This window comes from Loxodonta africana, chromosome 11 (assembly GCF_030014295.1).
Source record: "Loxodonta africana isolate mLoxAfr1 chromosome 11, mLoxAfr1.hap2, whole genome shotgun sequence".
Taxonomy (NCBI): domain Eukaryota; kingdom Metazoa; phylum Chordata; class Mammalia; order Proboscidea; family Elephantidae; genus Loxodonta; species Loxodonta africana.
This window is the reverse complement of record NC_087352.1, coordinates 20,189,823-20,213,843: the sequence shown is the minus strand read 5'-3', so window position 1 is coordinate 20,213,843 and position 24,021 is coordinate 20,189,823. Positions and strand designations below refer to the sequence as shown.

The window sequence follows — 24,021 nt, the reverse complement described above, 5'->3', positions numbered from 1 at the left end:
CTGGAAGCTCCACTGAAACTTGTCCACCAAGGGTGACCCTGCTGGTATTCGAAATACCAGTGGCAAAGCTTCCAATATTACAGCAACACACAAGCCAGCACAGTACAAAATGACAGACATGTAGTAGGTTGTATCATTACAATCACTAAAAAAGAAAAAAAATACATGTGCATAAACATTTTATAATATAGAAATTTATACTGTTTCTAATGGGAAATTAATTGATAAAATTGAATACCTATTTTTTTTATTGTGCTTTCAGTGAACGTTGACAGGGCAAAGTAGTTTCTTATTAAATAATTAATACCCATATTGTCTCGTGATGTTGCCAACCCTGTGACATCTCAACACTCTCTCCTTCTTGATGTCCCACTTATCTGTCCCCTCCTGCCTTCTCATCCTTGCCGCTGGGCTGGTGTGCCCATTTAGTCTCCTATACATGGTTGAAGTACATGCGTTATTGTTTGTTTTATAGGTCTGTCTAAGCTTTGGCTGAAGGGTGAACTTAAGGAGTGACTTCAGTACTAAGTTAAAAGATTGTCCAGGGGCCATTCCCTTAGAATTTCTCCAATCTCTGTTGGACCAGTAAGTCTGAACTTTTTTTTGTAAGTTTGAATTTTGTTCTACATTTTTCTCCAGCTCTGTCCGGGACCCTCTAATATGATCTCTGTCAGAACAGTCAGTGGTGGTAACCAGGCACCATCTAGTTGTGCTGGACTCAGTCTGGTGGAGGCTGTGGTAGTTGTGGTCCATTAGTCCTCGAAAACCTATTTTTTAACAAACTTTTTAATTTGGAAATAAATTAGATTCACACAAAAGCTGCACAGATACAAAGTTACCACATGCCCTTCACTCGGCCTCCTCTAATGTGAACGTTGTTGTTGTTAGGTGCCATAGAGTCAGTTCCAACTCATAGCCAACCTGTGTCCAACAGAACAAAACACTGTCCAGTCCTGCACCATCCTCACAATCGTTGTAATGTTTGAGGCCATTGTTCCTGCCACTGTGTCAATCTGTCTCGTTGAGGGTCTTCTTCTTTTCCTCTGACCCTCTACCAAGCATGATGTCCTTCTCCAGGGACTGATTTCTCCTGATAATATGTCCAAAGTATGTGAAATGTAGTCTCACTATTCTGGCTTCTAAGGAGCAGTCTGGCTGTATTTCTTCCAAGACAGATTTGTTCATTCTTTTGGCAGCGCATAGCATATTCAATATTCTTCCCCAACACCACAATTCAAAGGCGTCAATTCTTCTTTGGTCTTCCTTATTCATTGTCCAGCTTTTGCATGCATATGAGGTGACTGAAACACCATGGCTTGGGTCAGGCTTGGGTTAGTCTTCAAGGTGACATCTTTGCTTTTCAACACTTGGAAGAGGTCCTTTGCAGCAGATTTACCCAATGCAATGTGTCTTTTGATTTCTTGACTGCTGCTTCCATGGGTGTTGATTGTGGATCCAAGTGAAATGAAATCTTTGACAACTTCAATCTTTTCTCCATTTATCGTGATGTTGTTTATTAGTCCAGCTGTGAGGATTTTTGTTTTTTTTCCTATTGAGGTGTAACACATACTGAAGGCTGTGGTCTTTGATCCTCATCAGTAAATGCCTCAAGTCCTCTTCACTTTCAGCAAGCAAGGTTGTGTCATCTGTATAACGTATGTTGTTAATGAGTCTTCCTCCAATCTTGATGTCCCGTTCTTCTTCATATAGTCCAGCTTCTCAGATTATTTGCTCGCATACAGATTGAATAGGTATGGTGAAAGGATACAACCCTGATGCAACCTTTCCTGACTTTAAACTATGCAGTATCCCCTTGTTCTGTTCAAACGACTGCCTCTTGATCTGTGTACAGGTTCCTCATGACCATAATTAAGTGTTCTGGAATTCTCATTATTTGAAATATTATCCATAATTTATTATGATCCACACAGTCGAATGCCTTTGCATAGTCAATAAAACGCAGGTAAACATTTTTCTGGTATACTCTGCTTTCAGTCAGGATCCATCTGACATCAGCAATGGTGTCCCTAGTTCCATGACCTCTTCTGACTCTGGCCTGAATTTCTGGCAGTTCCCTGTTGATATACTGCTGCAGCCACTTTTGAATGATCTTCAGCAAAATTTTATTTTCATGTGATATTAATGATATTGTTTGATAATTTCTGCATCTAGTTGGATCACCTTTCTTGGGAATAGGCACAAATACAGATCTCTTCAGGTGGGTTGGCCAAGAAACTGTCTTCCGAATTTCTTGGCATAGATGAGTGAGTGCTTCCAGCATTGCATCCATTTGTTGAAACATGTCAATTGATATGCCATCAATTCCTGGAGCCTTGTTTTTTGCCAATGCCTTCAGTGCAGCTTGGACGTCTTCCTTCAGTACCATTGGTTCCTGATCATATACTACCTCCTGAAATGGTTGAACGTCGACCAATTCTTTTTAGTGTAATGACTCTATATATTCCTTCCATCTTCTGATTCTTCCTGCCTTATTTAATATTTTCCCTGTAAAATCCTTCAGTATTGCAATTAAAGTGTTGAATTTTTTCTTCAGTTCTTTCAGCTTGAGAAATGCCAAGTGTGTTCTGTTGGTTTTCTATCTTCAGCCCTTTGCACTTCCCATTATACTATCTTACTTTGTCTTCTCAAGTCAGCCTTTGCAATCTTCAGTCCTTTTACTTCACCATTTCTTCCTTTTGCTTTAGCTACTCAACCTTCAAGAGCAAGTTTTAGAGTCTTTTCTTAACATTATAGAGGCGGGATTTATAGCATATAGGAAAATCACACAATACTGAGAATCATGGCCCAGCCAAATTGATACACACATTTTTTGGGGGACATAATTCCATCCATGACACCATTCAAGGCAAAAAAAAGTCTCAGCAATGAGGATTGCAAGGGAATTTCTTGAGCCTAGTAAAGAGATGTACAAAAAAACTACTTATATTTAATGGTGAGAGATTGACTGCTTTGGCCCTAAAATTATGAACATCACTGGGATGTCCACTCTCACTCTTCCTATTTAACATAGTGAAAGTCCTAGGCAGTGAAGTATGGCAAGAAAATAAAAACATGACTCAGAGATAATACTAAAAACCAAACCCATTGCCATCAGTCAATTCTGACTCATAGCGACCCTAAAGGACAGAGTAGAACTGCCCCATAGGGTTTCCAAGGAGCGCCTGGTGGATTCAAACTGCCTACCTTTTGGTTACCAGATATAGCTCTTAACCACTATGCCAGGAGAGACTGAGCATCTGTGAAATGGCAGGAGGCTATAGCAGGATATGCCTATACATGGTTTCATTCGCGTAGATTCAACATAGTGCTCGGGGCACAGCAAATTCAAGTTCTGCTTTGGGGGACTTTCCTTTTTTTTTTTTCAAAAGTTTCCATCTACAGTTGGTTGAATCCCCAGATGTGGAACTCGCAGATACTGAGGGCTGATTGTAATGAACACAGTAACATTTACCATAGCTCCAAAAATACGATATGCTTATGCATGTTGTATTGTGTGCCACTGAGTTGATTTCAACTCCTAGCAACCCCCTGTGACAGCAGAGCTGCCCAATAAGGTTTTCTTGGCTGTAATCTTCCCAGAAGCAGATCACCAAGTATTTCTCCCACAGTGCCGATGGATGGGTTCGAAACACCAACTGTTCGGTTGGCAGCCAAGTGCTTAACCGTTTGTGCCACTGGGGCTCTCTAACAAGACATGTACAGGATGTATATTATATAAACTAAAAACAAACAAAAATAACAACCTGATAAAAGAAATCAAGGAAAATCAAATTAAATGGAAAGATAGAATCATATTTGTAGTTTGGAAGACTCAACATAGTAAATAATATCAAGTCTTCCCAAATTGAGTTACAGATTTAATGCACTTCCAATAAACTCACTGCAGTTTTGGGAGGTGCATATAGCAACCGGCCCAGTGGGCAAGTCCTACCTTCATTGCTAAGGATCAGCATGAATCCAGTTCCCATCGGGAAATGGATCCAGCCCTCACCTTCCTGCTTCTCCACCTGTGTCACTAGCCACCCAAGTGACACTCTCTCTCATACCCAGCCACCCTGGGCTAGGTCAGGGAGTAGCAGCTGCAAGCTTGGAGGTCCTCAGCCCCCTTAATTTCTAACCTACCAGTCCCTTCTCTCCAGACTGGTTGCCTGTGCATCCTTTCTGATTTAGCCACACAAGTTAAAAGGGCACAGTCCTTCAGACCACCAAATAGGCAAACACCAGCCTTTGTTGGCTCTCAGTGCCACTGTGGGCTCATTAATTCCCTAGATCAACTCAGCTGCTAACAGAGTGTGGCTAACAGCTGCTCCTTGGGCAAAAGATGCAGCAGTTTATTTCCGTAACAATTTACAGCTTTGGAAACCCTATGGGGCAGTTCTGTTCGGTCCTATAGGGTCATTATGAGTTGGAATCAACTCAACAGCAGTGGGTTTGCTTTTTTTCTTTTTTTAAACCTATACTTATAGTTACCTATTTGTTATCACCAGAAAGGATAAAAATGAGACCCACAGGATGTGCCCTGGGAGGGGCTCCAGTGCAGCCCTTCCATTGTCTCTCCAGGGACCCAGGACCCTCCTGAAAGTAGATGTTCTCACCAACCAGGAAGCCAAATAACTTCCATTTTCAAAGCCTTTTATTGGCTTCATTGCCTACTCACGATTAACTGGATCATTGAACGTGCGGTAGATTAAATTATGCTCCCTTCTTCCTGAGGTTAGCTGACTACGTATAATGTGTACTCCCCACGTTTGCACAAAATTTCAACTGTTACCTAGCAGTTGTAAATAACACACTTATATCACTGGGGAAATTTCAAGGGTTAACTTTCAGGAACCAAGACAAAGGCCAAACTGAGTTCTTTGTCCCAGAGTCAGTATAGGCAGGCTTATGCTAAAATTTATATGGAAAGGCAAAGGAAGTAAGACAGATAAAATAATTATGAAAAAGAAAAATAAAGCTGGAGGAATCTGAATATTCAGTTTTTCAGCTAAAAATATATCTACAATAATCATGATGGTATGGTATCAGCAGAGGCACAGACATACAGAACAAAACAGAACAGAGAATCAAGAAATGGATCCACACATGCACAGGCAAGTAATTTTTTCTTACAAATATTCAAAAACAATTTAATGGAAAAAAAGTATTTTCAACAAATAGTTTAAGAACAATGAGAAAACCATAGGCAAAGAAAATGTATTTTCTTTCTCCTCACCCCATATACAAAAACTAACTCCAAATGGACCATAGTCCTAAATATTAAAAGTGAAACTGTGATATTTTTTAATACATAGTATCAGTACATTTTGAACTGAGTACTTATCCTAGAGAAATGAAAACTCATATTTATACATTTATACAACAATGTACAGCGTCATTATTTGTAACAGTAAAAAGTAAAAACAAACCCAGAAACAACTCTGCAGTGCAAGTTTCTCTTTATATACAGCCTTTCTGGCCTTGGGTTTATAATTCTGCTAAAATAATTGCCTGGGTCACAGTCTTGCAAAGGGATTGGTTAGGCTACTATGCAAAAAGTGTAAAACCCTTGCAGGACTGGTCAGTTACTATGCAAATAAGGTGCCTGTGGCCTACTGGGGAGATTGGTTCAGTTTTGCCATCATGCTAGGCTTAAAAGAGGAAATTCCACAGAGATTGAGGGAGACCTCACTACCATCAAGAGCCGGGAGCAGAGTATGGCCTTCGGACCCATGGTCCCTGCCCTGAGAACCTCCTAGAGCAAGGAGTGAGAGAACTCTAACTCTGGAGATGGTCCAAGATGGCACAGTGGCAGCACGACGAAACCATGAAACTGGTGCGAGACAGCTGTGGTGGACTCCTGGTGTCTGCAGTGGGGACACTGACCCATGGAGCGAGATAGCTGAGTGCCTTCAGGCAGGATGCTTGCTGGCTGAGTGAGGTGACTCTGGGCACTTGCTGGCAGAGCTAAAGAGCAGTAACACTTGCCTAAGTATGGCACAGGCCAAGACCAAGTGGGGCCCGGCAGGCACCGCTGGGAGCAAGGCCTGTCTGCAGGCATGAGGCCTGCCTGTGAGGATGGCCAAGAAACTGAGAGCTGTCTTGGTTGAAAGCCGTCCTGACTGAAGAACTATATCTAGAGTTGTATTGTTACTTCCAAGTTGATCTTGATCCTGAATTGTACCGTTACCTCTGTAATAAACCACATAATCATGAGTGTCATGGCTTGAATTGTGTCCCCCCAAAACATGTGTTAACTTGGTTAGGCCATGATTCCCAGTATTGTGTGCTTATCCTCCACTCTGTGATTTTCCTGTTATAAGTCATAATCTCTGCCTGTGGTTAAAGAGGATTAGGATCCAATGGAAAGGGAGTTTCCCTGGGGTGTGGCCTGCACCACCTTTTATCTTTCAAGAGATAAAAGGGAAGCAAGCACAGAGTGGGGGACCTCATACCACCAAGAAAGAAGCACTGGGAGCAGAGTGCATCCTTTGGACCCAGGGATTCCTACACAGAGAAGCTCCTAGTCCAAGGGAAGATTGATGAGGACCTTCCTCCAGAGATGACAGAAAGTCTTCCCCTGGAGCTGATGCCCTTAATTTGGACTTCTAGTCTACTGAATGTGAGAAAATAAATCTTTGTTAAAGCCATCCACTTTTGGTAGTTCTGTCATAGCAGCACTGGATGACTAAGACAGTGAGTATGGTCTGTGAGTTCTGTGTGGCCACTGCAACGAATTATCAAACTTAAGAGAGAAGTAGAGTACGTTACGGGGAAGACACCTGGTGTCAGAATTGCTAAAAAAGTTGGAGAAAGGAGGTGTCTGACCTCCATCTCATAGGAATCAGCTTTGGGCATATCCTGATCTTGATTCTCCTCCTTCCTTGTGAAGTTAGAGGACCTCTGACATTACTACTTTGTTACAAACTTTAATGTCCTTCAGTGGTTGAATGGATAAATAAATGGTGGTACATCCATATCATATATTATTACTCAACAATAAAAATAAAACAACTATTGAAACAGAGAACCACTGGATGGATACTAAAGTTGACTTTGCTTAATGTCAAATAGCCAACTTTAAGAGAGTATATGCTCTGATTCCATTTTTATGAAATTCTACAAATGATAAATTAGTATAAACAGATCAAGGGTTGCCAAAGGTTAGAGAGTGAGACTATAAAGAGGTAATATGAGGGAGTTTGTGTTAATATAACAATTCTGGATCTCATTTGTTGTAAAGATGGTGTGGCAGCAGTATCTGACCTTCTCTAACTTAATTCTGACACCAACCATCCCTCCCACAGCACTCTTTACTTCTCTGCTGGATTTGCTAATTCCCTGCAATGGTCACACAGAACTCACAGACAATACTCACAATTATGGGGTTTATTAAAAAAGTAACGGGGCCCTGGTAGCACAGTGGTTAAGGGATCAGCTGCCAACCAAAAGGTCAGTAGTTCAAATCCACCAGCCACTTCTTAGAAACCCTTTGGGTCATTTCTACTAAGGATCGCTAAGAGTTGAAATCAATTCAATGGCAATGGGTTTGGGTTTTTTTGGTTAGGTAAGTAACAGGTTACTGCTCAGGTTCAGGAACTTTCAGGTTACAGTTCTTGAATCAGGACAGCCTCTTCCCAGCCTTGCCCACACATACAACTTTCTCTGGCCCCTCAGCCTCTGCTGTGCTTGGGCAAGAGTTACAAAGCTCTTTTAGCTCTCCCAATAAGTGCCCAGAAGCACTACACTCTGCCAGTAAGCCTTGGCCAGAAGATGCTGAGCTCTCTTGCTCTGTGGGTCAGTGAGCCTAACTCTACTACCAAGTGCACAGTGGCACTCCACTCCACTCCACCAGGAAGCCTGTTTCCCAAAGGCACTCAACTCCCTCACTGTGGGTCAGCACGCCCACTGTAACTATTATGCTCCCTGGGCCAGGATGCCCACTGCACTATCTCCTGCTGGTCTCCTGGTTTGGCTGCTTCTGATGCTGCCATTTCACTGTCGCTGCTTCTTGCTGTCTGTGGTGTTACAGATCTGCCTCCTGGGTCTAGGTCTCAATGCATGGATCATGGGTTCAATGGACACACTCCACTCCTAGCTCTTCTTTCTTGGTGGTGGTAGGTGCCCCTTTGCTCTGTGATTGACTGCTCTTTTAAGTGTAGCAGGATGACAACACTGACCAATCCTCTCTTTAGTATTCCATACATCTTATTTTTACAGCCCCGCCCTACAAGGGTGCCTTCTACCTTACTTACATTATGAGCAACTATCCAATCCCATTGGTTGGCCACAGCACCTCATCTGTACAGTCATCACACAGTCATCTGGTGGGAGGTACAAACTATGGCTAAAAGGGCCATATTAAGTAATTCACAGTACTGCAGATGTTTGTCTAATTACACATATACATGAAATAAACTTTATTAAAAGTATACGTGAAAACAAAACAAATATGTATGCCTTTTAAAACTGATGGTATCTTTGGAAGAAGCTGGGTAAAGGGTACGTTAAAATTCTCCAGGTTATTTCTGTATGTTTTTGTGAATTTAAACTTATTTTAAAATAAAAACATATAGAAAATCATATTTACGTTGGTTTCATAAACTATGTGATGCTACTTATAAACTTGGTAAACACATCCAAATATGTTGAATTACACTGACGATAAAGACTACAGTAGCACTGTGGTCTTTCCTAGTCCATTCATATGATTCATCTCAATATATACTTTTTAGACATGAAATGACCTACAAACGGTTCGTTAAGAATGATTTTTATATTTGTACATATTTTCTTTGACATATAACGTGAGGTAACTGATCACCAAAGACACTACCACATTGTCTGCATTCAGTTATTCTTCTGTGCAAATACTAATATTCAGGAACCCAAACCTGGAAACAGGCTTTCCACAATGACTACGTGTGCATTCTCTTGTGTTTAACAAGGATTGACAAGTGGGCAAAAGATTTCCCACAATCGCTGCATCCATAGGGCCTCTCTCCTGTATGTTTCCGATGATGAACATTGAGCCCTGACTTGGTGGTGAAGGCTTTTCCACATACACTGCATTCATATGGTTTCTCTCCTGTGTGAATTCTCTGATGGGTAATGAGATCATACTTTCGCAAAGAGAATTTTCCACATTCAGTACACGCAAAGGAAGTTTTTCCTGTGTGAAATCTCTGATGTTGTATGAGGCATGTCTTCTTCCTGAACGCTTTACCACATTCATTGCATTTGTAGGGTTCCTCTCCAGTATGAGTTCGCTCATGTATACCTAGAGTGCTCTTCATAGTGAAGCCCTTTCCACATTCATTACACTTATAGGGTTTCTCTCCAGTATGAATTCGCTGATGTGCAATGAGCATGCTTTTCCCAGTTAAGCCTTTTCCACATTCACTGCATATATAGGGTTTCTCTCCAGTATGAGTGCGCCGATGTACACTGAGATGGCTCTTCTCGGTGAAGCCTTTTCCACACTCCTTGCATATAAACGGCTTCTCTCCAGTGTGAGTTCGTTGGTGTCCAACCAGCCGGATCTTTGCTGGGAAGCCTTTTCCGCATTCATTACACACATAAGGTTTCTCTCCTGTATGAGTTCGTTGATGTACAATCAGACGGCTCTTCACAGTGAAGCCTTTTCCACAATCACTGCATACATACGGTTTCTCTGCGGTATGAGTACGCTGATGTACAATGAGATCACTCTTCATGGTGAAGCCTTTTCCACATTCACTACATACATAAGGTTTCTCTCCTGTATGTGTTCGCTGATGTCTGATAAGAGGACTCTTCAGGGGAAAGCCTTTTCCACACTCATTGCATATATAGGGTTTCTCTCCAGTATGAGTTCGCTGATGTACGATGAGACAGTGCTTCATGGAAAAACCTTTTCCACATTCACTGCAAGTATATGATTTCTCTTTGCTATGAGTTTGCTGATGTGTGATGAGACTGTTCTTCAAAGTGAAGCCTTTCCCGCATTCATTGCATGTAAAGGGTTTCTCTCCAGTATGAGTTCGATGATGTGCAATAAGACGTCTCTTCTCAAAGAAGGCTTTTCCACACTCACTGCATGTATAGGGCTTCTCTCCTGTATGAGTTTTTTGATGAGTAGAGAGACTAAACTTCGTAGAAAAGGCTTTCCCACATAGATTGCACCCATGAGGTTTCTCTCCTGTATGAGTTCGCTGATGATAAGTAAGCCGACACTTCTTGATGAAGGATTTCCCACATTGATTGCATGTATGGGGTTTCTCTCCCATATGAGTTTTCTGATGTATATTGAGCTGTGATTTCTTCAGAAATGTTTTGTCGCATTCAATGCATTCATAGTGTTTCAGTCCTGCATGAATTCTCTGATGCTCAATAAGCCTGGACTTTCTGGAAAATGCTTTCCCACACATATTGCATCCATGAGGCTTCTCTCCTGTATGAACCTTCTGATGATCAATGAACTGAGACATTTTGATGAAGGCCTTCCCACATTCACTGCATACATGGGCTTTCTCTAATTTAGCAGTTCTCTGATGCTTAATCACCTGAGACTTGTTGCTGTTTTGTTTTACACTTTCATGGAATTTATTATCAGTATGAAGTTGTTCACGCTCATCACGCACAAAAGACTGTCCATCTCCATTAAACTCAGTAAAGTTTTTCAAGTCACAGCTTCTGTTTTGCTTATCTAAACTTAAAGTGGATTTTAAAGTTTTTCTGTGTAAGTCAAACATATCATGATGCTGCTTTAATGGAAAATTACTTTTTCTCTGATTAAAAATATTTCCAAACGCATTATGTTCATAGTATTGTTCCACACACTTCTGATTTCTTTGCTTTTGCATGTGATGCTGGAGATGATCATCAACTTTCCCGATTCCTAGGAAAAATGAAGACAATGAATCATTACATAATCTCAGTTTGGCAGAAAGGTATTTTAAAAATACTTTAGTGTGTGAAGGACCTTTAATGACAATCCAATGGTATCAGTATAAAAAAATAAAAACCCTCCATAAATGTTTCTTATCCCTTGCACATTGGTAAAAACACAATAATGTAAATTCAGGAAAAGGTAAAAGCAGTCAGTGTTTTTAAGGCTACATAATTTATAATCTCTATAAATTTGGCTGCTTTCTAAATAGTTCCATACAAAACATAACAACAAAAAATAAAATAAATTACAGAAAAAAAAAAATCCAAAGCACTTTACATGGAGTTAATCAAGTTGTAAGATAATATAAAAAGGGGTCAGATTTCCAAAGAGAAAAAAATGGATTTTCATATGACAAGGGGGATTGGTGGAAGGGCTTTCTTAAGGGGGATTGGTGGAGGGGCTGTTTAGGTACCTAAGACACCTTTAGAACTGTGGCACTTCCTCTGAATGTTTAGAATGATTTCCTCAAGCACTCACCTTTTTGGTTCTTATTCACTGACCTGGACAGATTTGACAGTGGATTTCATCTTCTATTGTCCACAGTTCTTCTCCCTGTTCCCACTTAGAGAGTGCATCTTGTTTGCCAGCTTGATACCCTGTTCACGGGAAATGACAGAAGACTCACACATATCAAACTGAGGTGTTGTATATCAAGAAGGAAAAATGTTACATTTATGGCCTACAGAGTTTTCACATCTGCAAAGTCAAGGCTTTTCTCTCAGAAGAGGGTATCTTATACCCTTTTGTCTAGGGCAAGAGAAGGATCTGAGAATCTATCACTTAAGAGTACTACATGTCACAATGTGTGTATCAATTGTTTAATGAGAAAACTAATTTCCTCTGTAAACTTTCGCCTTAAGCGCGCATATGCACGCACACACACACACACACACACACACACAAAAGACTACTACAGATACTCTGAAGAGTTACTGAGTGACACAGGAGAGCTTTCTCACCCACTGACACGAGGTTGTTATAGTTCTCCAACATCACGTCCCGGTACAGGCCCTTCTGATCAGGACCAAGGAGCTGCCACTCCGCCCAGGTGAATTCCACAGCCACATCATCGAATGTCAGTGATTCCTGTAATAACAGGATCCTGTTTAAAGAAGTAATATTTTTTTTGATGATATAGAAGGAATGTAAAGGAAGTTATTTTGCTCTTTTCCCATATAAGAAATTTTTTGTCTTTTTCTTAATCCATTGTGACACAATAAAAATCCCAGTAAAATATTCTTAAGTGTGTATTCATCCATTTCTCCAAGAAAGTTAAAAATTCAGAAAAGTAATATATATATTATCTATTGGCCAGTGTATGCTATTTACAAGTAAATCAATAATAAAATTCCTACATTCACCATAATCCTTCAGAGCCGATACCAAAATCAGCAATGAAGAGACTCCAGATGCTAGAATCAAAAGACAGTACATACTAAATGAATGTGCTTAATATACTGAATAAAAGAAACCATACAAAATTTGTATAAAGCATAAGAGACTGAGAAAATTTGCAAAAAGTTATTCTTAGAACAATACATATATGCACACAGACATATGCATGTGTATATATTACTAAACAGGTTAATACCATATTTGATACAATTAGATACATATCAGACATAATTAGTGAACTGAAATATGCACTTGAGGAAAAGGCCCAAAATGAAAGGGAATCAAAAAGATGGAAAGAAAATATAAAGGAAAGGTTAAAACATACGGTAACATGAAAGCAAAATCCATAGTTCTAAGAACAGAAATTTTCAGAACTAATTGAATAACCCATGTTTCAGACAGTAATACTAGCAAACCTCAAGCCGGAAATACACATCTAGGCACATCCGAATGAAGCTAGAAAACGTCACATGCAAAAGGAAGTTTATAGAACTAGCCAGAGAAAAAAAGACAGGTTATTTACAAAGGAGAGACAAAATTTCTGAGCACTGACTTTTCCACATAAACAAGAGAAGCAATTTAAGAGTGAAATACAATCTTCAAAGACCTGATCCTGTAGCAACACAGCCCATCTCTGAAAGTCATCTAGGATTGAAAGGTACAACCTGCAGGGGACCTACAGCCCTACAACACTGACATTCAAGATCTGTTTGTTACCTAACTGCCACTCTCTTGTCTCAGGGTGACATCTAATTGGTACACTTGGTAGTGTAGGCAATTTGTTAATGAGATGATCCAAGGAAAAATGGATGAAATAATCTACACCCAGTTGGTTTACAGGCTTTAAAGGATACTACCAAAATGAGGAAGGTAGGCAAACCCTGTGTGGCAAAGATCAGCATGAATCCAATTCACAGTGGTAAATGGATGTATTTTCCACCTACCCACATTTCCATTTCTTGTCACCAGCTGCTCCCGTGGCAAATACTCTCTCTGACCCGAACCACCCAGAGTTAGATCAGATTTTATCCCTGGCCACTTGGGGCCAGGTTACTGGAGACCAGCCATAGGCTCAGGAGTCTGCACGACCAGCTGGCCTCCCTCCCCCTTTCCCTCTCTAGTCCCCTGGTGGCACAGTGGTTAAAGTAATCAACTGCTAACAGAGAGGTTGGTAGTTTGAAACCACCAGCTGCTCTGAGTGACAAAGATGTGGCAGCCTGCTTCCACAGAGATTTACAGCCTCGGAAACCCCATGGGGTTGCTATGAATAGGAACTGACTCAACAGCAGTGGGGAGTCCCCTGGGACTAGGTCACAAGCTAGAAGAACTCCATTCCTTTTTATCAATGGCCCATGCAACCCTTCTCTATCATCTAGCCACTCAGAGGGACTACACAAATCGACTCTGTCCTGCCAGCCCACTGTCCCTGTGGGTTCATTAATTCTCTATGACAGCTCACAAAATTCATGTAGACTATTACCTATACTTATAGTTATCTGTTCATTGCAACCAGAAAGGAAACAAGTAAAAAGTCTCATCAGGAAAGGTCTGGAAGATGTCCCAGCACCACGAAGCTTCCATTGTCCCCAGGGACATGCTGCAGCTCGCCCCTGCATGCACATTCTCACCAATCCATGAAACTCCAAAAAGTGAGCTCCAAGGTTCAGGATCCAATAGTAATGGGGACCTCAATGAATACACATGACTGGGCTTTAATGCATAGTTACCCTTGATCCAATCAATGATTAAGCATGACTGTATCGTACCCCCTCCTCACTGAACTTAGTTCGTCAGGTGTGGGGCCTATGTAGCCCCTACTTGTCTCGCTATTTTACAAAGAACACCTTAATAGCTCAGACTGTTTCCAGAAACCAGTGACAAAAAGCCAAATTTAGTTCTTTGTCCCACAAGGACAAAGCAGAGTCAGTAAAGGATGCAAGTGCTTAAGCCTTGTCGGTTTATTGCATTCTAAATTAGTTCAGGAAACCCTGGTGGCATAGTGGTTAAGTGCTACGGCTGCTAACCAAAGGGTTGGCAGTTCGAATCCGCCAGGTGCTCCTTGGAAACTCTATGGTGCAGTTCTACTCTGTCCTACAAGGTCGCTGTGAGTCAGAATCTACTCGACGGCACTAGGTTTGGTTTGGTTGGTTTGAAATTAGTTCATGTGAGACATCAGTGCTTTTGGAAAAAAAAAGTGTATTTAGATTTATATCCAAAACTTCACAGTAAGAATAACTTTCTGAATTCAAATCAAAAGGGGGAAAATACAGACCAGAACTTCAAATTCTCATGGAATCCAGACTTTACGAAACCGTAGAAGCTAGATGGACTCCTGAAATTACTGTCCTGAGATAATCTTTAAATGTTAAACCAAAAATATTTCCTGAAGTCTCCTTAAAATCAAACAGTAGTTTAGCTTAACTAGTAAAGAATGACCGCCTTGAGTACTATGCTCTTTTAATATCTTTCTATATGGGATCAAAGCAACCTGGTGACATAGCAGCTAAGTGCTAGGCTGCTAACCGAGGGGCCAACCATTCAAACACGCCAGCTGCTCCACGGGAGAAAGATGTGACAGTCTGCTTCCATAAATATTTACAATCTTGGAAACCCTGTGGGGCAGTTCTGCTCTATCCATAGGGTCACTATGAGTCAGTATTGACTCACTGCAACAGGTATAGTTTGGTGGTTTGATATGGGATCGACCCGACAATAACAACTCGAAAGATTAGATAGAAAACTTAGGGGGCAATGAGTTTATGTAAACAGGAGAGAAACAACTCATAAAAGGAGGGTAAGAATGACTGCACAGCTCAAAGAGTGTAATCACTGTCACTGAACTGTATTATGTAGAAACTGCTGAATTGTTGTTGTTCTGCTATGTATATTCTTAACAACAGAAACAAAAATAATAATTTAAAAAACAAAAAAACCTTTCTGAATCCCTGGGTTACTTTATGGTGATCCCCTGAAAAACCATCACTGAGTTTGCTGGGTCTATTCTCACAGACGTCTTTGAGGAAATCTCTTTAACCACCCATAGGAAACCTGCTTCTGTGTTTATGGGAAGGCTGCTGTTTGCGACACCATCTCCAACATCACCGCTGTGAAGAACCATCAGAGAAATTTCTGCAGACCTAAGTGCTACGAAACAGTAACATCCCCCGCTGAACTGGTCTGCTTTCTCCTCCAGACAAAGAATGTCACGTAGCTTATCACGTTTCTCTTGTGATGCCCACTGGAGACATCAGATGCAAGTTGAAAGCTAATGTCACCCACAAGGTCCTGTGCAGTCACGTATTATGGTCTAACATACATCACATAGTATGAATGATGAACATACATTCCTGATCCTACATTGCCCTGATTGTGAAGTTAGAATTTAAGTTTATTTTGCCCTAAAACCTACTCCTCCCAAATTGCACTGATTCCTATAAAAAAAAAAAATTTTTTTTTTTTATATAGGACTCTATAAATCCATCAGGGAATAAAGGAAAGAAAGGAACAAACCAAAAGTCACCTGGGCCTGGATCATTTTCTTCTATATTTGGGAAATGGTCGCTAACTGGTATGGTCTGTATTTGTTTTTTCTGGATCAGATCTGAATGTCTGTTCAAAAATCTCAATCTTCGGTCAAAGGTATTCACAGAAATGATGATGACGAAGTCTTGGAATCTCTTCGTCCTTCCTTCACTTCATCCCTCTTGGGGAGCCAGGACCTAAAGGCTGAAAAGAAAAGTGACTCTGAGCATGCATTCCCTCTGGGCCTACATTTTCTCACTGCTGCTGTGCACTCACCTTAAATCAAGGCTCCAAATTATCTACCTGTCCCATTATTTAGTGCTTCAGAGGTTTTTACGTCTGGGGCAATCAAACACAGCAGCCTGAATGTTGGGGAAGTAAGCCTTTGTTCTGTAAAGAGGAAGTAGTATGACTGTGAAAGGGAACGTGGGAAGGAGAATAAGGACAGCAGGATGCCTCGGCAGCAGAGGACATATAGACAGGGAGGACCTACACATTTTTCCTTTAAGTCATGTGTTCCCACGTACCTCTTCAACAGTCTTTTTACATCCCCATGATGCACTGCAATTTGAAGAGCATCATGCTACACAAATTATAAGCACTGTTGAGAAACGGTAGTTGTAGTAGAGTTGGAACCTACTCAGGGGAGATAATGAGCAGGATCAGCCCAAAGTTGATTCCCATGAGGCGGAGGTCAGACATAACTCCACTCTCCAACTGTTTTACCAAGATAACATCAGCCATCCATCCAACAGCACTCTGCATTTCTCTGCTGGGTATGATGATTTGTTGCTATGGCCACATAGAACTCACACATTAGATTCACACTATGGGGTTTATTAGGGAAGTACCAGGTTACAACAGGATCAGGATAAACAGACTACAGTTTGGGTTCAGGATCAGGAAGCATGCAGGCAAAGTCTCTTCCTCAGTGCAGGATAGCTCTCACAGCTGCTCTTGGCTGTACAAGCAAGCAGGACCTTCTCTCTGCCGTGCACACCCCTTTCAGGACCCCTGATGACAGGCCTCCTCCTGGCCCCCTGAAGACAGGCTCCTCTTGGACTGCGCTGTAGTGCTCCTTCTGGGCCTGTCGACACTGGCTCTACTGCTGGGCTCCTTTGGGACCTCTTGGCATCTTCAGTGTTATGGCTTGTCATAGATTGAATTGTGTACCCCCAAAATACATGTATCAATTTGGCTAGGCCATGATTTCCAGTATTGTGTGACTGTCCATCATTTTGTCATCTGATGTGATTTTCCTGTGTGTTGTAAATCCTACCTCTATGATGTTAATGAGCTGGAACAGGCGGCAGTTATATTAATGAGGCAGGACTCAAGACTGGATTGTGTCTCGAGTCAATCTCTTTTGAGACATAAAAGAGAGAAGCAAGCAGAGAGATGGGGGACCTCATACCACCAAGAAAGCAACACTGGGAGCAGAGCGTGTCCCTTGGATTTGAGGTTCCTGTTCAGAGAAGCTCCTAGACCAGGGGAAGACTGATGAGGAGGACCTTCCTACAGAGCCAACAGAGAAAGCCTTCCCTTGGAGGTGATGCACTGAATTTGGACTTCTAGCCTACTAGACCCTCAGAGAATAAACTTCTATTGTTAAAGCCAACCACTTGTGGTATTTCTGTTACAGCAGCACTACGTGACTAAGATACACCTCTTTTAGGAGGTTCCTTGCATCCGCCTTCTCTGCTTCTTTCTGCTTTCTTCCTGCTCCTTTTCTCCCTGCTTCTTTCTGCGTCTGAAATCTCTGCGGGGATGCCTGGTTGTATCTACAAACCCTCCATGAATTTCAGAACATGGCCCTCCCACCAAGGCACGAGGTGACCAACCCTCTCTCAGTATGCCATAGATACTTCATTTGCATAGTAAGCTATCATCACCTCAACTGCATAGTCCACAGTCACTTCATTTGCATAGATAAGTGAGCTGCTACACTGGCTATGAGCTGGGCCAGTTAGTAGCAGAGAAGCTGACAGCAGAGAAGCCAACAACGGGGAGCCCAATGGCAGAGAGCCCAAGGGCAAGACACCTGCACAACAGGTAAGACAGATGCCCAGGAGATAAACCAAGTTGAGGCACCTGCCTGGCAGAGATGGCAGCCACCCAGCTGAGAGGCCTCTCTTCCCTGGGGTGTGGCTGCAACCAATACATATATGGGGGTGCTCTGGTGAGGGTCTCTCTCTCTCTCTCTCCCTCTGCATCCGGATCCTGTGTCCAGCATGTCACTGTCCGACCTCCAGTTCTTGTGACTTAACCCAGTGGCCTGCTGTCTGACCTGCCCATTCTGGGATTCACCAGCTTCCAAAGCCCCATGGGCCAGCACCCTGTCGTCTGACATGGTTTGCCAGCTTCTGCAGCCTTGTGAGTAGCGGCCTGTCATCTGGCCTGCCTATGTGGGTTCTCTCTGCCCCTGTGGCCACATAAGAGAAGCCTAAACCTGACCCATGGATTTGGAACTTTTCAGCCTCCGTACCTTGTGAGCCATTTCCTTGATATGGTTTGTGAATTCTGTGAGATGTTGTAGCAAATCAGGGAACCCAAAGACGGAAGGAAGAGTACTGAGGGGAGAATGAGTAGTTGATGTTAGAGATGTAGAGTGGTACAGCAATTTGGAAAAGTTGGACATTTGGGACATCTTTAACCTCTGCCTCACTGGAACCAGGTTTGTGTTGTACGCATAAAGTAAACTATTCATTCAGTACACGTCCCCCCATATTTAGTGCAAAAAGAACATTTCAAAGAGAACATTTCAAGATCTATCCTGAAGTACAACGCTGTCAGTAACAGCATAATATCCATATGCCTGCAAGGAAGACCACTTAATACAACTATTATTCGAATTTATGCACCAACCACTAAGGCAAAAGATTAAGAAACTGAAGATTTTTATGAACTTCTGCAGTCTGAAATTGATCGAGCGTGGAATCAGGATGCACTGATCATTACCAGTGATTGAAATGTGAAAGTTGGAAACAAAGAAGAAGGATTGGTAGCTGGAAAATATGGCCTTGGTGATAGAAATGATGCTGGAGACTGCATGATAGCATTTTGCAAGACCAACGGCTTCTTCACTGCAAATACCTTTTCTCACCAATATAAACTGCAACTGTACACATGGGCCTCGCCAGATGGAATGAATACACAGGAATTAAATCGACTACATCTGTGGAAAGAGATGATGGAAAAGCTCAATATCACCAGTCAGAACAAGGTGGGAGGGCGACTGTGGATCAGACGATCAATTACTCATACACAAGTTCAAGTTGAAACTGAATAAAATTAGAACAAGTCCACGAGAGCCAACGTACGACCCTGAATATATCCCACCTGAGTTTAGAGACCATCTCAAGAACAGATCTGACATGTTAAACACGAATGACTGAGAACCAGACAAGTTGTAGAATGACAACAAGGACATCATACATGAACAAAGCAAAAGGTCATTAAAAAGACAGGAGAGAAAAAGAAGACCTAAACAGATGTCAAAAGAGACTCTGAAACCTGCTCTTGAACGTCAAGTAGCTAAAGCAAAAAGAAAAAATGATGAAGTAAAAGAGCTGAACAGAAGATTTCAATGGGCAGCTCGAGATGACAAAGTATTATGATGACATGTGCAAAGACCTGGAGATAAAAAACCAAAAGAGAAGAACACACTCAGTGTTTCTCAAGCTTAAAGAACTGGGGAAAAAATTCAAGCCTCAAGTTGCAATACTGAAGGATTCTATGCAAAAGATATTAAACAACACAGGAAGCATCAAAAGAAGACAGAAGGAATACACAGAGTCACTATACCAAAAAGAATTGGTTGACATTCAACCATTTCATGTGAGGCAACGTGTGAATAGGAACCAATGGTACTGAAGGAAGAAGTCCAAGCTGCACTGGAAGCGTTGGCAAAAAACAAGGCTCCGGGAATTGACAGAACACCAACTGAGATGTTTCAACAAACGGATGCAGTACTGGAAGTGCTCACTTGTCTATGCCGAGAAACTTGGAAGACAGCTACCTGGCCAACCCACTGGAAGAGATTCATATTTATGCCTATTCCCAAGAAAGGTAACCCAACCAAATGCAGAAACTATCAAACAATATCAATAATATCACACGTGAGGAAAATTTTGCTGAAGATCATTCAAAAGCAGCTGCAGCAGTATATTGATGGGTAACTGCCAGAAATTCAAGCTGGATTTAGAAGAGGATGTGGAACCAGGGATACCATTGCTGATGTCAGATGGATCCTGGCTAAAAGCAAAGAATACCAGAAAGATGTTACCTGTGCGTATTGACTATGCTAAGGCATTCAGCTGTGTGGACCATAACAAATTATGGGTAACATTGTGGAGAATGGGAATTCTGGTACACTTAAGTGTGCTCATAAGGAATCTGTACATGGATCAAGAGGTAAGTCATTCGAACAAAACAAGGGATAATGCACGGTTTAAAGTCAGGAAAGGTGTGCATCAGGGTTGGATTCTTCCACCATACTTATTCAATCCGTATGCTGAGCAAAGAATCTGAGAAGCTGGATTATATGAAGAATGGGGCATCAGGATTGGAGGGAGATTCGCTAACAACCTACATTATGCAGACGACACAACCTTGCTTGCTGAAAGTGAAGAGGACTTGAAGCACTTACTGATGAAGATCAAAGACCACCGCCTTCAGTATGGATTATACTTCAACATAAAGAAAACAAAAATTCTCACAAGTAGACCAATAAGCAACATCACGATAAGGAGAGAAAAGACTGAGGTTGCCAAGGATTTCATTTTACTTGGATCCACAATCAATGCCCATAGAAGCAGCAGTTTAGAAATCAAAAGACACACTGCATGGGGTAAATCGGCTGCAAAAGACCTCTTTAAAGTATTCAAAAACAAAGATGTCACCTTGAGGACTAAGGTGTGCCTGATTCAAGTCATGGTGTTTTCAATCACCTCATATGCATGCGAAAGCTAGACAATGAATAAGAAGACAGAAGAATTGATGCCTTTGAAATGTGGTGTTGGCGAAGGATATCGAATACACATGGACTGCCAAAAGAACGAACAAACCTGTCTTGGAGGAAGTATAGGCAGAATGCTCCGTAGAAGCTAGAAGCAAGGATGGCGAGACTGTGTCTCTCACATACTTAGGACATATTATCAGGAGGGATGAGTCCCTGGAGATAGACATCATGCTTGGTAATGTAGAGGGTCAGCGAAAAAGAGGAAGACCCTCAACGAGACGAACTGACACAGTGGCTCCAACAATGGATTCAAGCATGGCAACAATCGTGAGGATGGTGCAGGACCAGGCAATGTTTCGTTGTTATGCACAGGGTCACTATGAGTTGGAACTGACTCAACAGCACCTAACAACAACATATTGAGTGCACATCTGAACCACAGGGCCCATAACCAATATTTTCATAGCAGCATTATTTGTAGTACCCCAAACTTCAAACAACTCAAACATACATTCAGAGCAAGAAAAACTGCTATATATTCAAACTATTGAATGCCATACAGCAACCTGAGCTTTTGGCCAGCTTGCAAACTAAAAATGTCTTTTATATTTTCTAGAAGATTGTAAAAACACAAAACAAAACAAAGAATTCTATGTGAGACTTTCTGTAGCCTGTAAAGCCTAAAATATTTACTATGTGACCATTCACAGATTGTTCGCCAATTCTTGTTACAGAGCAAAGTAAATACATCTGTGTGTAAAAACATGAATTACTCTTCCAAATATTGCGCAAACCAATGCTAGTACTAAAAAAAAAAAAAAAATGCATCATATACAATTCTATTTATAGCCAAAACTAAACAAATTAAAATGATTAGGAATAATTAACTACATTACATATAATTAAAAGCCTGGAAGTGCTTGCTATAACCGCTTGGATGCTGGAAATGTTCTATATCTTGCCCTGAGCAGTGGTTAGTTATATGAATAGTGCCTTTATACTAGTTAAGTTGTATATATTTTTAAAAAAAGATAAATTTAAATAATTAAAGGAAAGACCTCTACAACAGAAAACCTTGTTACTTAAAAAGACCAATAAAATATATATGTTTGTAGTAAGGGGGATCAAAACTAAAAGAGCAGTTACACAAAGATTATAAAAATTAATGGGAGAAATGACCCAAATAAAATATAGAAATTTCATAGTCTTAAAATAATACTACAAATCTCTTTATACCATCAAATTTGAGATCTGAATGAATTTATAATTTAAGATCCTACTTCCTAGAAAGACAATATAGCAGGCGCATTTTATGAGTGGTAAAGAAGAAAAAAATGTTGTAGCAAAAACTACCCCCACACTTACCTATTTTGTATTGAAGAGCTGACCCAAGATGTGACGATAAGGGTAAGGAATAAACATTAAAAAGTCGGCAGAAAATTAAGGTTATTGTCAGACGATTTTCTGCATGAAAAATGCAATTCAAGGTACTGCCTATTTAATAGTGAAAATGCTCACCAAGAAACCAACAAGCAGATTTTTACATACATGTTGTTTGTTGTTAAGTGGCATCCAATCTGTTCCACCCATAGTGACCCTATGTAGAACAGAACCAAATACAGCCAGGTCCTGCACTATTCTCACTTTGTTTGAGCCCACTCTTGGAGCCACTGTGTCAGTCTAACTCATTGAGGGTCTTCCCGTTCTTCGCTGATCCTCTACTTTACCAAGCATGATGTCCTTTACATACATGAACCTGACGCCCTCAGGTCGACTCTGACTCATAGCGACCCTATAGGACAGAGTAGAGCTGCCCACATAGGGTTTCCAAGGAGCAGGCTGGTGGATTTGAACTGCCAACCTTTTTCTTAGTAGCCTGGGCTCTTAACCACTGCACCACCAGGGCTTCTTTACATACATACTTGGGTAGAATTGGTCCATATACCTTAGCTCATCTCCGTGCCGATCCTAACACTAACAATGGGAACTGGAACTGAACCCACAATGACTTATTAATAAACTGGAAAACTGATCACTTTGTCAGAGATGTGAATACTTAACATACAGGCTGTCAGCAAAGCAGAGAGTGTCCACGTATGTGAAGCTTTGTGAGCCATAAGGTCTCCCACACAACCACTCAACTTTACTTTTGCAGCGCGAAAGCAGCCACAGACCGACTGGCGTTGTGGATTAGTCCCTCCATCAGTATTTAGCCAACTACTGGTTTAGAGGAGAAAAGACGTGATTACCTAAATCAAGAATTTGAACTACCGCCCGAGAGCTGTACCCTTTATGCCCCAGCAGCCCAGGTTCCAACCTCAACTCCACCACCAGCCAGGGGTCCTGGGCTTCCGAAGTGTCAGACCTCACAAGCCTCTGTAACACTAACACAGACGACCTCCATCCCGGGTTAATGCGAAACCTGGACCAGACACCCCCTACGATGTCCATACCCTCGGCTCCAACTTCACCGAGTCCCATATTAAACCCCGAACCCGAACGAGGCGCCGCATTCGTCGTAAATATCAGCTGCACCCCTTACAAGCAGAAAGATCCGCAAAGATCCCTCACCCTGACAGTCGGGACCGCCTTAATCGTTGTACAAAGGCGCGACCCTCCTGACTGACCCCAAAGGCACCGACTCCCAGCTGCTTGTCCTCACACACCTCCACCTCGGCGCTCCCCTCAGGAACTCCATGTGTCCTCACTACTCCACGTCCACACACCTCCCTCGCCTTGTTCCAAGAACAAAACACACAGTGACGTTTTTTTTCTGCCGAACCACGAGAACTTCTGAGACTTGACGCTTACTTCCATAAACCGCTTCTACTTCTGGACCCTTCGCCAGATTCCTCATCCACCTACGGAAGCCGGCGAGGGTCGGACACTTTTCCAGACGCAGAGACTACTGGTTTTCCGGCACTGGTTTAGGAGGCAATATGTCTGCGCCCTATCGCACATGTCGCCTGAAGGCGGCCATATTTGAAGGCCTGCCGTACAAAAGGGAAACCAAACCCATTGCCGTCGAGTTGATTCCGACTCGTAGCGACCCTATAGAACAGAGTAGAACTGCCCCGTTAAGTTTCCAAGGAGCGCCTGGTGGATTTGAACTGCAGACCCTTTTTTTAGCAGCCATAGCACTTAACCACTATACCACCAGGGTTTCCACAAAAGGGAAAGCGGCCTTTTTTGTGCCAGTAGCCAGAAAAGG

General features: G+C 41.8%; 1 protein-coding gene across 11 annotated transcripts; it reads right to left on the bottom strand.

Moving 5' to 3' along the window:
* Positions 1-400: 400 nt before the first annotated feature.
* LOC104845511 (zinc finger protein 615-like) lies at positions 401-23,722 on the bottom strand. 11 transcript variants are annotated; one of them, XM_064294132.1, is made up of 6 exons: positions 22,876-23,685; positions 22,176-22,193; positions 15,849-16,054; positions 11,893-12,019; positions 11,434-11,529; positions 401-10,879 (listed from the first exon to the last, which is right to left on the bottom strand). In XM_064294132.1, the coding sequence occupies exons 3-6, from the start codon at positions 15,861-15,863 to the stop codon at positions 8,919-8,921; spliced, it is 2,199 nt and encodes a 732-aa protein (XP_064150202.1). In that variant the 5' UTR covers positions 15,864-16,054; positions 22,176-22,193; positions 22,876-23,685; the 3' UTR covers positions 401-8,918. The 11 variants fall into 11 exon arrangements, with proteins under 11 accessions (XP_064150202.1, XP_023399144.2, XP_010584867.2 ...); XM_023543376.2 differs by having other exon boundaries at positions 23,477-23,685; XM_010586565.3 differs by lacking the exon at positions 22,176-22,193 and having other exon boundaries at positions 23,622-23,722.
* Positions 23,723-24,021: the final 299 nt, after the last annotated feature.